The sequence below is a fragment of the Odontesthes bonariensis genome, chromosome 19 (genome assembly GCF_027942865.1).
Source record: "Odontesthes bonariensis isolate fOdoBon6 chromosome 19, fOdoBon6.hap1, whole genome shotgun sequence".
Taxonomy (NCBI): domain Eukaryota; kingdom Metazoa; phylum Chordata; class Actinopteri; order Atheriniformes; family Atherinopsidae; genus Odontesthes; species Odontesthes bonariensis.
Window position 1 is genome coordinate 1,376,799 of NC_134524.1, and position 15,283 is coordinate 1,392,081.

At 48.4% G+C, this 15,283-nt stretch overlaps 1 protein-coding gene across 4 annotated transcripts; it reads right to left on the reverse strand.

Annotated features, from left to right (window-relative positions):
* Positions 1-114: 114 nt before the first annotated feature.
* LOC142369154 (RPA-related protein RADX) lies at positions 115-15,010 on the reverse strand. Of its 4 annotated transcripts, none has more exons than XM_075451415.1 (19): positions 14,935-15,010; positions 12,292-12,397; positions 11,829-12,018; positions 11,240-11,349; positions 11,016-11,159; positions 10,729-10,895; positions 8,172-8,328; positions 7,439-7,547; positions 7,267-7,358; positions 7,045-7,170; positions 6,870-6,968; positions 6,538-6,711; positions 5,874-5,998; positions 5,575-5,765; positions 5,462-5,512; positions 5,343-5,386; positions 3,702-3,956; positions 2,893-3,042; positions 115-855 (listed from the first exon to the last, which is right to left on the reverse strand). In XM_075451415.1, exons 1-19 carry the CDS (start codon positions 14,995-14,997, stop codon positions 731-733), a joined length of 2,478 nt encoding a protein of 825 aa, XP_075307530.1. In that variant the 5' UTR covers positions 14,998-15,010; the 3' UTR covers positions 115-730. The 4 variants fall into 4 exon arrangements, with proteins under 4 accessions (XP_075307530.1, XP_075307529.1, XP_075307531.1 ...); XM_075451414.1 differs by having other exon boundaries at positions 11,016-11,162; XM_075451416.1 differs by lacking the exons at positions 12,292-12,397; positions 14,935-15,010 and having other exon boundaries at positions 11,016-11,162; positions 11,815-11,950.
* Between the last annotated feature and the right edge of the window lie 273 nt (positions 15,011-15,283).

Sequence of the window (15,283 nt, forward strand, 5' to 3'; positions counted from 1 at the left end):
ATGGTTAAAAAGCAGCAGAAAAATCTCCTTCTGGCTGGAAATCGCTTCCCGTTAACAGGATGTGGAAAACACTGCTGTGTTTGACCCGTTAGTGCGATTTAAAAACATGAAACATTTAGAGAAAATTCTGATTTATTCACATCTGGGACTTTGGTGAGTGACTGGGGTGTTTGAAAGGGTTCAGAACATCACAGAGACTCATTAACACTGACAACAGGATCGTTTTTCAGGTAAAAACAGGCTGAAAGCAGCAGAATTAAAACAGACCAACAAACTTTAGCTCGAAACCACAGAAGAAGAGTGAGGAGCCGCAGAGGATCTGAAACTTTCAGAGAGAAACATGCAGAGTTTTGCCGTGTCTTCTGGCACTAAAAGAAGATTTAAAGACACTTCTGGTGAGTTCAGATGAACTCAGAGGCTTCTCAGGAGGAAAAACACTCCACAGAGAGTAAAAACCTCAGTTTCTCTGCTGCGTTACCATCATAAACACAAACATATATATACATATTTATATATCTTTATCTGTCTCAAACACACTGCCTCCCTGGTTCTGACTCCCTGCAACTATATACTTTGAATATTCACAGTAAACTATGAATTTCCCCGAATTTATCTGGAATAAAAAGGTTTAAAAAGTTGAAATCCTGCAGTCCAATTACAGGGTGAAAAAACACACACAAACTAAATAAGGTGCATAAGTTTAAATAAATATGAAAACTCCCGACAGGTGTCAGTCGCTCAGGTGGAACGCTCGACTCAGGACCAGCTCAGTTGTGGCTCCGCCCAGGTGACACGCCTCCAGGACACACACCAGCCTCTGATTGGTCAACTGGGCTGCCGTGGCGATCAGGTCAACTGAAAGAGAGAAAGAGTCAAATCACCATCAACACAGGTAAAACTCCCTTCCCTCGGTTCCTGGGAGCATATATCAGGGCGTCTGAGGTGTTTCATTTCTAAAGTACGTCACTCATTACGTCACTCTACTAAGCCCCGCCCCTCACATCCACCCTGCTGGACGGATGAAGCCAACTTCTGGTGGAAATGTTCTGCTGTCAGCTGCACTGAGGAGCATGCATTTTCCATCCAGCAGCAGCCTCAGAGGATATCAGAGCCCAGTGGATCAACTCTATCTGAGGCTAATGTTCCAGCAGAGTTAGCTAAACTCTATCTGAGGCTAATGCTCCAGCAGAGTTAGCTAAAGACTGTGGATAAACTCTATCTGAGGCTAATGTTCCAGCAGAGTTAGCTACAGACTGTGGATGAACTCTATCTGAGGCTAATGTTCCAGCAGAGTTAGCTACAGACTGTGGATGAACTCTATCTGGGGCTAATGTTCCAGCAGAGTTAGCTAAACTCTATCTGAGGCTAATGCTCCAGCAGAGTTAGCTAAAGACTGTGGATGAACTCTATCTGAGGCTAATGCTCCAGCAGAGTTAGCTACAGACTGTGGATAAACTCTATCTGAGGCTAATGTTCCAGCAGAGTTAGCTAAAGACTGTGGATGAACTCTATCTGAGGCTAATGTTCCAGCAGAGTTAGCTAAAGACTGTGGATGAACTCTATCTGAGGCTAATGTTCCAGCAGAGTTAGCTAAAGACTGTGGATGAACTCTATCTGAGGCTAATGCTCCAGCAGAGTTAGCTACAGACTGTGGATAAACTCTATCTGAGGCTAATGTTCCAGCAGAGTTAGCTAAAGACTGTGGATGAACTCTATCTGAGGCTAATGTTCCAGCAGAGTTAGCTACAGACTGTGGATAAGCTCTATCTGAGGCTAATGTTCCAGCAGAGTTAGCTACAGACTGTGGATGAACTCTATCTGAGGCTAATGTTCCAGCAGAGTTAGCTACAGACTGTGGATGAACTCTATCTGAGGCTAATGTTCCAGCAGAGTTAGCTACAGACTGTGGATAAACTCTATCTGAGGCTAATGTTCCAGCAGAGTTAGCTAAGGACTGTGGATAAACTCTGAGGCTAATGTTCCAGCAGAGTTAGCTAAGGACTGTGAATAAACTCTATCTGAGGCTAATATTCCAGCAGAGTTAGCTAAAGACTGTGGATAAGCTCTATCTGAGGCTAATGTTCCAGCAGAGTTAGCTACAGACTGTGGATGAACTCTATCTGAGGCTAATGTTCCAGCAGAGTTAGCTAAAGACTGTGGATGAACTCTATCTGAGGCTAATGTTCCAGCAGAGTTAGCTACAGACTGTGGATGAACTCTATCTGAGGCTAATGTTCCAGCAGAGTTAGCTAAAGACTGTGGATGAACTCTATCTGAGGCTAATGTTCCAGCAGAGTTAGCTAAACTCTATCTGAGGCTAATACTCCAGCAGAGTTAGCTAAGGACTGTGGATGAACTCTATCTGAGGCTAATGCTCCAGCAGAGTTAGCTACAGACTGTGGATGAACTCTATCTGAGGCTAATGTTCCAGCAGAGTTAGCTACAGACTGTGGATAAACTCTATCTGAGGCTAATGTTCCAGCAGAGTTAGCTAAACTCTATCTGAGGCTAATACTCCAGCAGAGTTAGCTAAGGACTGTGGATGAACTCTATCTGAGGCTAATGTTCCAGCAGAGTTAGCTAAACTCTATCTGAGGCTAATACTCCAGCAGAGTTAGCTAAGGACTGTGGATGAACTCTATCTGAGGCTAATGTTCCAGCAGAGTTAGCTACAGACTGTGGATGAACTCTATCTGAGGCTAATGTTCCAGCAGAGTTAGCTACAGACTGTGGATAAACTCTATCTGAGGCTAATGCTCCAGCAGAGTTAGCTAAGGACTGTGGATGAACTCTATCTGAGGCTAATGTTCCAGCAGAGTTAGGTACAGACTGTGAGAGTTATTTTCTGATCTTCAGAAGAAGAGAGACAGGTGTGTGTGTGCAGGTACTGACCTGGTGAAGGTGGAGGTGTGTGTGAGGAGAAGGCTCCGTGTGCTAAGATGGAGGTCCAGGTGTTGGAATGAGGATCACAGGAAGGACGAGGGGAGGAAGAGGAGGAGTGAGGGAGGAAGACGGCATCAACCAGCACTCCATCTGACAGAGCTGAAAAAGATCACTCTGGTGTCATTTCAAAAAGCAACATGACATTCACTTCTACCCAGAACCGGGTCTCTTTTTCTCTTCTATGGATGAGGGGAGAGTCGGTTTGAGACTGTGGTGTAAATGATGCTTCACAGGTTTCACAGCTGCAGTGATTTACTGAAACATGGACTTAGACTAAGGTGAGTCTTGACAACGAAATATCGTAACTTGGCTTCCGGTCAACAGCGCTAAAATGTTTAATGCTATACAGTCCTATACAATATCAATAGGTTTGGAAGCGCTATGTGCCTTACCTGACTCCCGCCCTCAGGTATTCGCATACCATCTGGGACGAGCCCACAACCGACATGATTTCAAATGGGGCTATTTTTTCTAAAACTCGTGCATGTGATTGGATGAAGAATCTGTCCGTCATCTTGACTGACGCGCCACTTCAGCCACTCCCAATGACTCAACCCGTGACGTAGCTCAGAGCGTACCTGACTCCCGCCCTCAGGAGCATGAATGGGCGGCCATAACGCCGCCATTCATCCAAAGTCCCACCCAGCGATTAATGATTGGCTCTAATTATTTTCTAATCGGACGAAACACATATGACTCCCAGGCTCCTCAGATGGCAGTGTGTGTGTGTGTGTGTGTGTGTGTGCGTGCGTGCGCACCTCTTAGTCTCAGTGTGTAGTAGTCCTCGAGGGCGGAGTCAAACCCCCCAGGTGTCGCCCTGCCTCCCATCACCACGGCGCCCGTCTGCTCCTCCCTGTGGGTGTGGTTGTAACGTATTGGCAAAGTTTCCATGGCAACAGGTGGGAAGGTCGGGGGGAGGAGCGCGGTGGTGAAAGACGAGTCGTCCTCATCCTCATCAACATCTTCATCTTCAGTGTTTTCCAGGAACTCCATGGAGGCTTCAAACAGAATCACTGCAGGCAGAAGGAGGAGGATACACAGCTGGATGTGGCCCCCAGGTGGCTGATGGGAGTTGTAGTCATATGATGGGTTCGCACCAAAGGGAGTCTCCGGCTGTGTTCAAAACCGCATACTACATACTTCCATACTACATACTACATACTACATACTGCATACTACATATTGCATACTACATACTTATCGATCAGTCAGTATGCAGAGCGTTTACCCACAATGCATTTCGCTCCTGCCCGAGCCGAAATCAGCCGGCCTGAAGCTGATTTCCCTTAAAGGTAGGGTAGGAGATCCTGGATTTTGAGTCCAGCAAAGCTGCATTTTGAAAATACACAGGTAAAAAGTCCCAACCCTTTTCTTCACTTTCCCCCCGAAGGCACGCCTCTAGAGTACATGAACGCGCACGAGCACGAAGGTGCACGAGCGCTGTTCTGACAGCAAGCATCGATCGTTGCCGTATTTAGTATTTAGTATTTAGTTTATGCTAACTATACGTTTAATAATGCTAGGTGCTAGCCAAGCTGGCTCTAGTTTAGCTTCTGGACGCGTAATTCGTTCACGGAGCAGGGTACGCGCACGGGGGGGGAGGAGGGGGAGGGAGGGAGGAGCAGATTGCAGTTTGATAGACGGCATCATAATCCAATCATTGTGAACGGTCCGTTCACAATGATTGGATACTGTTTTTCCTAGATTGTACGTTCTAGAGGCCACTAAAACTTTTCATATTTGTGTCAAAACTTTTAATTAATTGGTTGCAATGGGGGTGTGAAGAGTATTTCAAGCAATATGTAAAAAAATGTTCCAGAAAAAGATCCCCTACCCCGCCTTTAAGCTCTAAGCTCTGTAAACTTTAGCAACATTTGAAACATTTTCAGGTGAGAAAGTAGTCGTTTAGATCCCCAACGTGTTGAAAACCTGACAAAATACCGGCTGTTTACAATTTTGTTCCCACGAATTCGGCGCTACTAAAGCTAGCCGCAGTGAGCTAACGCACTTCCTGTTATTTTCACAAAATAAAATCCCCGTTGCCTTTTATCATAGGGAAAGCCATTACCATACAATTGGTGCTTTTGTTTTGAAAACAGGAAGTGAACCTACCCTCGTTGCAGCTAGCTTGAAACTGCCGTTTTGACAGGAAATGACGATCGGCGACGTCACGTTACGTTGCATCTTGGGTAGTTTGAGTATGAGTAGTAACCTCATGATGCATACCCAACATTTAGGAGGATCTAGTATGCATCCGGGAACTTCTGCTTACTCAAACTCGCTTACTAACTCAGAAAGTTAGTATGAGTAGTATGAGAAGTATGCGGTTTGGAACGCAGTCTCCTCGTTTGGAGTCCCAGCTCGGACTGGCAGCAAGATGAAAAAGGACACAAACTCACCCGTCTTGTTGCTGAGCTCCGGCTGTAGCGTGACCAGAGGAAGTCTGCGGAGAGAGAACGCTCTTCAGCAAACGGCGGCAGGACGGCGGAGCGCGTCCCACACGGCGTTTGAAACTCACCTCTTCTTGGGCGTGTCGGCCTGCAGCAGCTTCCTCCTCTTGCTCGACCTCCTGCGGAAACAAACGCTGTGATGCGAGTTCAAACACAGGCGGCAGCACGAGTTCAGCCTCACCGTGAGCCGGCGTCCGCAGGGCGAGGCGTCGACCGGCCGGCGGCCGAGGACGGGGAGGCGGGAGAGAAGGGTGAGGAGGGGGGGTGTCTGACGGAGCGAGGAGAGGAGGTGAGGGGGGAGTGAGGGGAGGAGGAGGAGGAGGAAGGGGAGAGAGATGAAGATCTGTCCGTCCAGAACAGGCAGCGGTCCTCCTAAAAGAGACGAGACAGTTACTGACTGATCACATGACTGAGTTACCTGTAAATATCTGTAATTATGACGTGCTTTTATATACAAATACGTGTGTCGAGCAGCATCACCTCTCCTCTGCAGCTGTAGGTAACCATAGTAACTGTTGCCTGGATACAGAAGGTGCGGCGCTCCCGGTAACAGAGCCTCTCCAGCTCCCTCTGAAGCTCCGCCCCCCGCAGGAAACCCAACTCACCTGCAGAAAAATACACAAATAAACAGCAGGTGTTTCCCTCTGATGTTTATTATGTCCTGATGAATTTAAACGTTTTCTTTTCACCAGGATAAAAGTCTGTCTGGATACTTGATTTCATCACATGACCCCTGTGGAGTTGGACCGTAGAAAGCTTCCTCGACCACATTCCTTTGTTTTACTTCTGTATCGTAATTATTAAGCAGCAGTTTTAATTCAATCTGCCTGTTACTTATCGATTAATTTGCCTCGTCTTCCACCCATCAGATTCAGTTTTCATCTGTAAATGAGCTACAGTTCCATTTATCAGGTGTTTCACCATCTGTTGAAGAGTTATTCATCAACTAATTGAAAGAACCGACGTTGAAAGTTCCTGATGTTAATGTGTTCCTGGCCCCTGAGGGACCCCTGAGGACCCCTGAGGACCCCTGAGGGACCCCTGAGGGACCCCTGTGGGACCCCTGAGGACCCCTGAGGGACCCCTGAGGGACCCCTGCAACACAGCACAAGTTGTTTCACAGACACACTGAAAGTCAGCTGACCTCTCCTCTCCTTCATGAAGGTTTCCAAGGAGACGGGAGGAGGCGGGTAGATGAAGAAGCCTCCAATCAGAGCCCTGCTCAGCACCTGTCCATCATCTTGGCTCCTCAGCCACTGGAGGAAGCGTTTCACCTGCCGCAGCTTACGGTAGCTCATCTGTGAGTGGTGGCCCAGCCCTGCCGGTCAGCCAATGAGGGGAGAGGACGGAGGTCAGGTGGGACAGAGCAGACACAGATCAGAGCTGACGCCAGGCTGGGTGCAGCGCGTTACCTGTGCAGCGTGTTACCTGTGCAGCGCGTTACCTGTGCAGCGCGTTACCTGTGCAGCGTGTTACCTGTGCAGTACACCTGTGTGTGGGCTGTGTTGGTCAGGTAGCTCCAGCCACGCGTCCCGTCTCTGATCAGCTTCAGTCGGGTACACACCAGCACGGACACTGCGGACAGAGAAGCCATCATCAGCCGTCTGTGGTTCCACGCTCAGGTGCGAGCCTATCAACGCGGCCGCCTCACGTGGGTGGAGCTTCAGGTGTGCTTCGGGTTGAGATGTGGAAAAGAGCTTCACCAGGATCGGCTCGTCGCTGCTTCCATCCTCCAATCGAAGCCAGCGGTACTCAAGAAGCTCCGCCCCTCTGCCATCTGCCAGCACCCAAAAACCCCAAAACGAGCAGATTTCTGGTGTCAGCGTGATGTTTCACCATCCCAGTGGCACGCTGTCACCATGGCAACACATACCTTTACCCCGGATTCGCTCCGATCGTCCAGCGAACGTCAGCAGGCCGATGACATCACACACGGAGCCGTGGGGGCGGTCCAGAAGCTCCTTCCTGACGGAGACAGAATGTGATTTACTGCGGGGACGATGACTGATGGACCAACAGAGCCTTCAGGGCGGGGGGGCTGGTACCTGCTGTAGAAGGTGTAGGTGGGAGCAGGTGGACGATACTCAGGTGAAACGGAGGATTCTGGGAGCACAGAGAGGCGTGCAGCAGGATTCCTGCTGTTCACACTGATCTCTGCACACAGAGCACAGAGAGTAAACACAAGACAAGACAATTTTATTTATAGAGCACAATTCATACACAGGGCAATTCAAAGTGCTTCACAGCTACATAAAATCACAAGAAGGCAATAAAATCATTATAAATAAAAATAAAAATAATATAATAAAAAAAAAATAAAATAATCATTAATTAATTAAAAAGTGAAGAGTGCAGATAAAATACTTTCAGGTGTCATATGCACAGCTAAATAGAACTGTTTTCAGCCTGGATTTAAACATTGTCAGAGTTGAGGCCTGTCTCACATCTTCTGGAAGAATGTTCCAGATTTTAGGAGCATAAAACTGAAACGCATCCTCACATTGTTTAGTCCTGACTCTGGGCCCCAGCAGGAGACCCCTCCCTGAGGCAGGAGACCCCTCCCTGAGGCAGGAGACCCCTCCCTGAGGCAGGAGACCCCTCCCTGAGGCAGGAGACCCCTCCCTGAGGTTCTCAGAGCCCGAGTTGGTTCATATGGCTTTAAAATGTCCAATGGCATCGGAGAACAAGAAGGAATTACAGACAGGTTCCCTCCACGGGGCGTGTGCATGTGGGCGTGTGCACATGTGCATGTGTGTGCACGTGTGCATGTGCATGTACCCATGTCCTCGGCTTCAGCCTGGAAGTGCTTCTTGACTCGATAGTGGCTCAGGCTGACGATGTCACCAGGCTTCAGACAGCGATACCATCTGACACAAACGCTGTTCCACAGCACGATGCTCACGCTTCCTGTCCGGTCGCTCGCCTCCAGAAGCGCCTGGAGACACAAACACAGACGGGAAGTGATTTTAGGCTGCTGCTGCCATGTTGCTTTACGGCTGCTGGTGCCACGTGGCTTTACGGCTGCTGATGCCACGTGGCTTTACGGCTGCTGCCATGTTGCTTTACGGCTGCTGCTGCCATGTTGCTTTACGGCTGCTGCTGCCATGTTGCTTTACGGCTGCTGCTGCCATGTTGCTTTACGGCTGCTGCTGCCATGTGGCTTTACGGCTGCTGATGCCACGTGGCTTTACGGCTGCTGATGCCATGTTGCTTTACGGCTGCTGCCATGTTGCTTTACGGCTGCTGCTGCCATGTTGCTTTACGGCTGCTGCTGCCATGTTGCTTTATGGCTGCTGCCATGTGGCTTTACGGCTGCTGATGCCATGTTGCTTTATGGCTGCTGCCATGTAGCTTTACGGCTGCTGCTGCCATTTTGCTTTACGGCTGCTGCTGCCATGTTGCTTTACGGCTGCTGCTGCCACGTGGCTTTATGGCTGCTGATGCCACGTGGCTTTACGGCTGCTGATGCCACGTTGCTTTACGGCTGCTGCTGCCATGTTGCTTTATGGCTGCTGCCATGTGGCTTTACGGCTGCTGATGCCATGTTGCTTTATGGCTGCTGCCATGTAGCTTTACGGCTGCTGCTGCCATGTTGCTTTACGGCTGCTGCTGCCATGTTGCTTTACGGCTGCTGCTGCCACGTGGCTTTATGGCTGCTGATGCCACGTGGCTTTACGGCTGCTGATGCCACGTTGCTTTACGGCTGCTGCTGCCACGTTGCTTTACGGCTGCTGCTGCCATGTTGCTTTACGGCTGCTGCTGCCATGTTGCTTTACGGCTGCTGCTGCCATGTTGCTTTACGGCTGCTGCTGCCACGTGGCTTTACGGCTGCTGCTGCCACGTGGCTTTACGGCTGCTGATACCACATTGCTTTACGGCTGCTGCTGCCATGTTGCTTTACGGCTGCTGCTGCCATGTTGCTTTACGGCTGCTGCCATGTGGCTTTACGGCTGCTGATGCCATGTTGCTTTATGGCTGCTGCCATGTAGCTTTACGGCTGCTGCTGCCATGTTGCTTTACGGCTGCTGCTGCCACGTTGCTTTACGGCTGCTGCTGCCACGTGGCTTTATGGCTGCTGATGCCACGTGGCTTTACGGCTGCTGATGCCACGTTGCTTTACGGCTGCTGCTGCCACGTTGCTTTACGGCTGCTGCTGCCACGTTGCTTTACGGCTGCTCCTGCCACGTGGTTTTACGGCTGCTGCTGCCACGTTGCTTTACGGCTGCTGTCACGTGGCTTTATGGCTGCTGCTGCCATGTTGCTTTACGGCTGCTGCTGCCATGTTGCTTTACGGCTGCTGCTGCCATGTTGCTTTACGGCTGCTGCTGCCACGTGGCTTTACGGCTGCTGCTGCCACGTGGCTTTGCGGCTGCTGCCACGTTGCTTTACGGCTGCTGTCACGTGGCTTTTCGGCTGCTGCCACGTTGCTTTACGGCTGCTGCCATGTGGCTTTACGGCTGCTGCCACGTTGCTGTACGGCTGCTGTCACGTGGCTTTTCGGCTGCTGCCACGTTGCTTTACGGCTGCTGTCACGTGGCTTTACGGCTGCTGCCACGTGGCTTTACGGCTGCTGTCACGTGGCTTTTCGGCTGCTGCCACGTGGCTTTACGGCTGCTGCCACGTGGCTTTACGGCTGCTGCCATGTGGCTTTTTGGCTGCTGTCATGTGGCTTTACGGCTGCTGCCACGTTGCTTTACGGCTGCTGCCACGTTGCTTTACGGCTGCTGCCATGTGGCTTTTTGGCTGCTGTCATGTGGCTTTACGGCTGCTGCCACGTGGCTTTACGGCTGCTGTCACGTGGCTTTACGGCTGCTGCCACGTTGCTTTACGGCTGCTGCCATGTGGCTTTTTGGCTGCTGTCATGTGGCTTTACGGCTGCTGCCACGTGGCTTTACGGCTGCTGTCACGTGGCTTTACGGCTGCTGCCACGTGGCTTTACGGCTGCTGCCATGTTGCTTTACGTAGGATTTTACCTAAAGTTAGACGTGGAAACAGCCTTTCTTCATTTAAAATTCATACCTTCACGGAGGTATCTGCAGCGCTCTCAGCCTCCAGACGGACACACATGCAGTCCTCTGAAAAGCTAACGACGCACAGACTCCAGAGAGGCTGCGACACGCTGACTGAATGCTGATTGGTTGAAAGATAGCTGAGGGGGGGCCGACAACTGACTTCACAACAAAGAGGACGAAACATCACGAATCTCAGAGTAATGACCACCACTTCATCACAGAGCAAACACAACCAAGAGCAGCAGCTCAGACACTTTCAGATCAGCAAAGCATTCTGGGGATAAACAGGCCCGTATATGGTCACACTGGCCCCGCCCACTGACCTTATATGGGCACTCACAGTTCCTGTCTGTCCTCCCATAATACATCAGGTGAGACTTGTTGACGATGCGTAGAATCAGCTGGTGGTGGACGGCGCCCCTCAAAACGCCTCGCCGCCCAGACAGGAAGGAGTCCCGCAGCTCGGACACGGTCACAGCAGGACGCCGACCTGCCAACACACGTGGTCATGTGACACGTTAGCGTCTCAGATGCAGGTATCAGGATGTAGAAGCCCTGAGGAACCTGAGGAGATGATCATCAGAACATCTGTCCAACCCTGACAGTCTACCTTCCTCCTCCTCTCCTGCCTCTTCCTGCTCCGCCTCCTCATCATCAGTGGGCGGGGCTAAGCTCCACGCCTCGCCGCTGTAGTCCACATTGTTCCACAGAGGAAGGAACACGCTCCGGTGGGCCCTCAGAGGAGCCGACGGACCTGCTGGATCATCATAAATCAGCCAGTTTCCACGCCGTAACGTTACACCTGCGGCTGTGATGTCACCGACGCCGTCTCACCTGCTGGTTCTGAGGATCCAAACCAGGGCAGAGCGTCCCAGCTCACATCCGTCCCGCTGACTCCAGGGTCCGCAGCTTCGTCTCTCACCTCCAAGCTCGCCAGTCTGTAGCTGCAGGGGGAGGAGCCACGTTCAGTCCTCTTTCTTACATCACAACACTGTCCTCTCTCACCTGTCCTCTCTCACCTGTCCTCTCACACCTGTCCTCTCACACCTGTCCTCTCACACCTGTTCTCTCTCACTTGTCATCTCTCACCTGTCCTCTCTCACCTGTCCTCTCTCACCTGTCCTCTCTCACTTGTCATCTCTCACCTGTCCTCTCTCACCTGTCCTCTCTCACTTGTCCTCTCTCACTTGTCCTCTCTCACCTGTCCTCTCTCACCTGTCCTCTCACACCTGTCCTCTCTCACCTGTCCTCTCTCACCTGTCCTCTCTCACTTGTCATCTCTCACCTGTCCTCTCACACCTGTCCTCTCACACCTGTCCTCTCACCTGTCCTCTCTCACCTGTCCTCTCACACCTGTCCTCTCTTACCTGTCCTCTCTCACCTGTCCTCTCTCACCTGTCCTCTCTCACCTGTCCTCTCTCACCTGTCTCTGGCTCCGCAGGCCCCGGTGCATTCTGGGAGCTGAGCGCTCAGGGCGGGGCTGAAGGTGGCGTTCCAAACCGCCACCCCCGGCTGCAGGATGCGTCTCTCCACCAGCCGGTTCAGACCAGGATCCAGAGTCACCTGAAGCCTGCAGTCCGCGTCCGTCAGTGTGATGTCATACAGGTCGTCACCTGGAGACTCGAGGCGGGAGAAACCAACACAGCCAGTCAGAGCATCAGATTTATGTCCATCTGTGTACAGTTTGCTTTTTCTGGTCTTATTCTTTTTTTAAAATTTATTTTATTTTATTGATCCAAATTTTATTTCATTTTATTATTATTTATTTTATTCTTTTTTTAATTTTCCCCATTGGGGGATGAATAAAGTATTTTTCTATTCTATTCTGTCCTGTCCTTTTGGACCCGTCCAGTTCGCCTGTCCAACACTGTCCTGCCGTGTCTCACCGTTGAGGACGGCCTGTGGAAAGTAAACGGAGGACCCCTGATCCCTGCTGTAACGCCGGACCTCCACCACGAACAGGAACTCCCTGCAGACCACGGGAGAGGACGCCTGAAGGACAAACACCCGAGAAAAGAGACCGGATCAGTCTCAGGTCGGCCCGAGTTACCGGGATGATGAGGAAAAAGCTTCACCACACACATATCAACATTTAGGCTGTGTTCCAAACCGCCTACTACTCCTACTACTCCTACTAACTTTAACTTTTTTTAAGTTCCCGGATGCATACCAGATTCTCCGAAATGTTGGGTATGCATCATGAGGTTACTACTCATACTCAAACTACCCAAGATGCAATGTAACGTGACATCGCCGATCGTCATTTCCTGTCAAAATGGCAGTTTCAAGCTAGCTACAACGAGGGTAGGTTCACTTCCTGTTTTCAAAACAAAAGCACCAATTGTATGGTAATGGCTTTCCCTATGATAAAAGGCAACGGGTATTTTATTTTGTGAAAATAACCGGAAGTGCGTTAGCTCACTGCGGCTAGCTTTAGTAGCGCCGAATTCGTGGGAACAAAACTGTAAACAGCCGGTAATTTGTCAGGTTTTCAACACGTTGGGGATCTAAACGACTACTTTCTCACCTGAAAATGTTTCAAATGTTGCTAAAGTTTACAGAGTTTAGAGCTTAAGGGAAATCAGCTTCAGGCCGGCTGATTTCGGCTCGGGCAGGAGCGAAATGCATTGTGGGTAAACGCTCTGCATACTGTCTGATTGAATGAGCATGCCGTTTGCAAGTATGTAGTATGCAGTATGTAGTATGTAGTATGCAGTATGTAGTATGTAGTATGCAGTATGCAGTATGTAGTATGTAGTATGCAGTATGTAGTATGTAGTATGCAGTATGTAGTATGTAGTATGCAGTATGTAGTATGTAGTATACAGTATGTAAGTATGTAGTATGCAGTATGTAGTATGTAGTATGCAGTATGTAGTATGTAGTATGCAGTATGCAGTATGTAGTATGCAGTATGTAGTATGTAGTATACAGTATGTAGTATGTAAGTATGTAGTATGTAGTATGTAGTATGCAGTATGTAGTATGTAGTATGTAGTATGTAGTATGCAGTATGCAGTATGTAGTATGCAGTATGTAGTATGTAGTATGCAGTATGTAGTATGTAGTATGTAGTATGCAGTATGCAGTATGCAGTATGTAGTATGTAGTATGCAGTATGCAGTATGTAGTATGTAGTATGCAGTATGTAGTATGTAGTATGTAGTATGCAGTATGTAGTATGTAGTATGCAGTATGTAGTATGTAGTATGCAGTATGTAGTATGTGGTAGGCGATTTCGAACACAGCCTTAGAGTTCAGAAAACTAGGGCTGGGCAAGTTAACTCGTTAATTATTTAACGCCGATAAATATTTTATCGCGCATTAACGCAGGTTTTATTCTTCGAGAAGTCTGCTGAATGCATCACATTCACACAGTTACAGCAAACACCACGAAGCATGGAGTGATAAAATAAAGATAAACTAGCAGCTAACATCACCGCTACAGGTGTGAAGCTCACGGAGCTAACCGGCGCTACTTCCTGTTTGACTTCTTTCAACATAAAAGCACGTATTTCAAAATAAAAAAAATAAAAAAAAAAACAGTCTAAAATATCACTTAAAGGCAAAACACACAACTGATCGCAGCAAGTCATTCAAGGAAACAGACAGTGGAGCGAGGCTTCTACATAAAAACTACAGAAAGATGCTGATGTTAAAAGTGTGTTTGCACAACAAATGTTATGGCACTTTCATTCATATGGCAGCACATTTAAAATAAAGCTAAATGCTAAAAGCTATACGCTACTTTTGGATTCTGCGTACAAATGAGATTAATCGTGATTAATCAGGGAAATCATGTTATTAATTAGATTAAACATTTTATATATCATTTTATATTTTATATATAATATATTATATTTTATTTATATGAGCCCTACACAACGTAATTAATGGATCATCCGTTTGTTCAATGAGGACGCTGTAAGCATGTTTCTGCACCCGATTCCGAACCTACTTCCAAAATCTGCCCATTTAAAAGAATTGGATTTAACAACGCGAACTTAATACCTCTGATGTACAGGTAAACTCCGTAATAATAATAATAATAATGTTTTTATAGTAATTTAGGCTCGATTTTGATTCAGCTAATAATTATAATGTCTAAGAACAAAGCCAATTTTTACACCCTGAACCCATCTCTAGCGGTTCACTAGCAGCCGTTCGATATTTCTGTCGTCTTTGGTTTTAAACCGTAAATTTGGGTTAAAAAACAGCGGGTCGGTGAACGTGTTATTACCGAAAAAGCCAAACGGACGTCAGGAATGTTCTAAATGATCAAATAAAGTAAACTGCTCCCGGGAGGACACGCACTGGCTCTGGGGAAATGAGCGACGTTAAACCGGTAGATTTTTGAATAGAGTCTGGTGGAGGTTTCCGCTGGGCAGAGAGCAGATGAAGGCGGGAACACGCCGGAGCTTTTTCCGGCAGAATAATCTCAGAATAATCTCAGAATAATCCCAGAATGATCCCAGAATAATCAATAAACCTGACCGGGATTATTCCGGCCACACGTGATGAACTCTCACCTTGTTCGGACCGGGTCTGGACCGGGACAGGGTTCTGTGGAAGATGCAGCCGTCGGCCGCCATGTTTGACAAGCAGCTCTGACAATAACAGTGCGGTGCATTGTGGGAAACAGAGGCCCCATTGTCCATCCTGTTATTTGTGGTTTTATGTTTTTATTTTATTCTTTCTCTCAATGTTGTATTTGTGTTTTTAATGTTGTAAAGTGTCCTTGGGTGTTTTGAAAGGCGCTGTCAAATTAAATAATAATTATTATTATTTAATACTTCAGGTTAATGAAGACTTTGATGACTTGATAAGCTTCTTACCTTCTGATTTACCTTCTGGTTGATAAAAATAACCCGAGTTCAG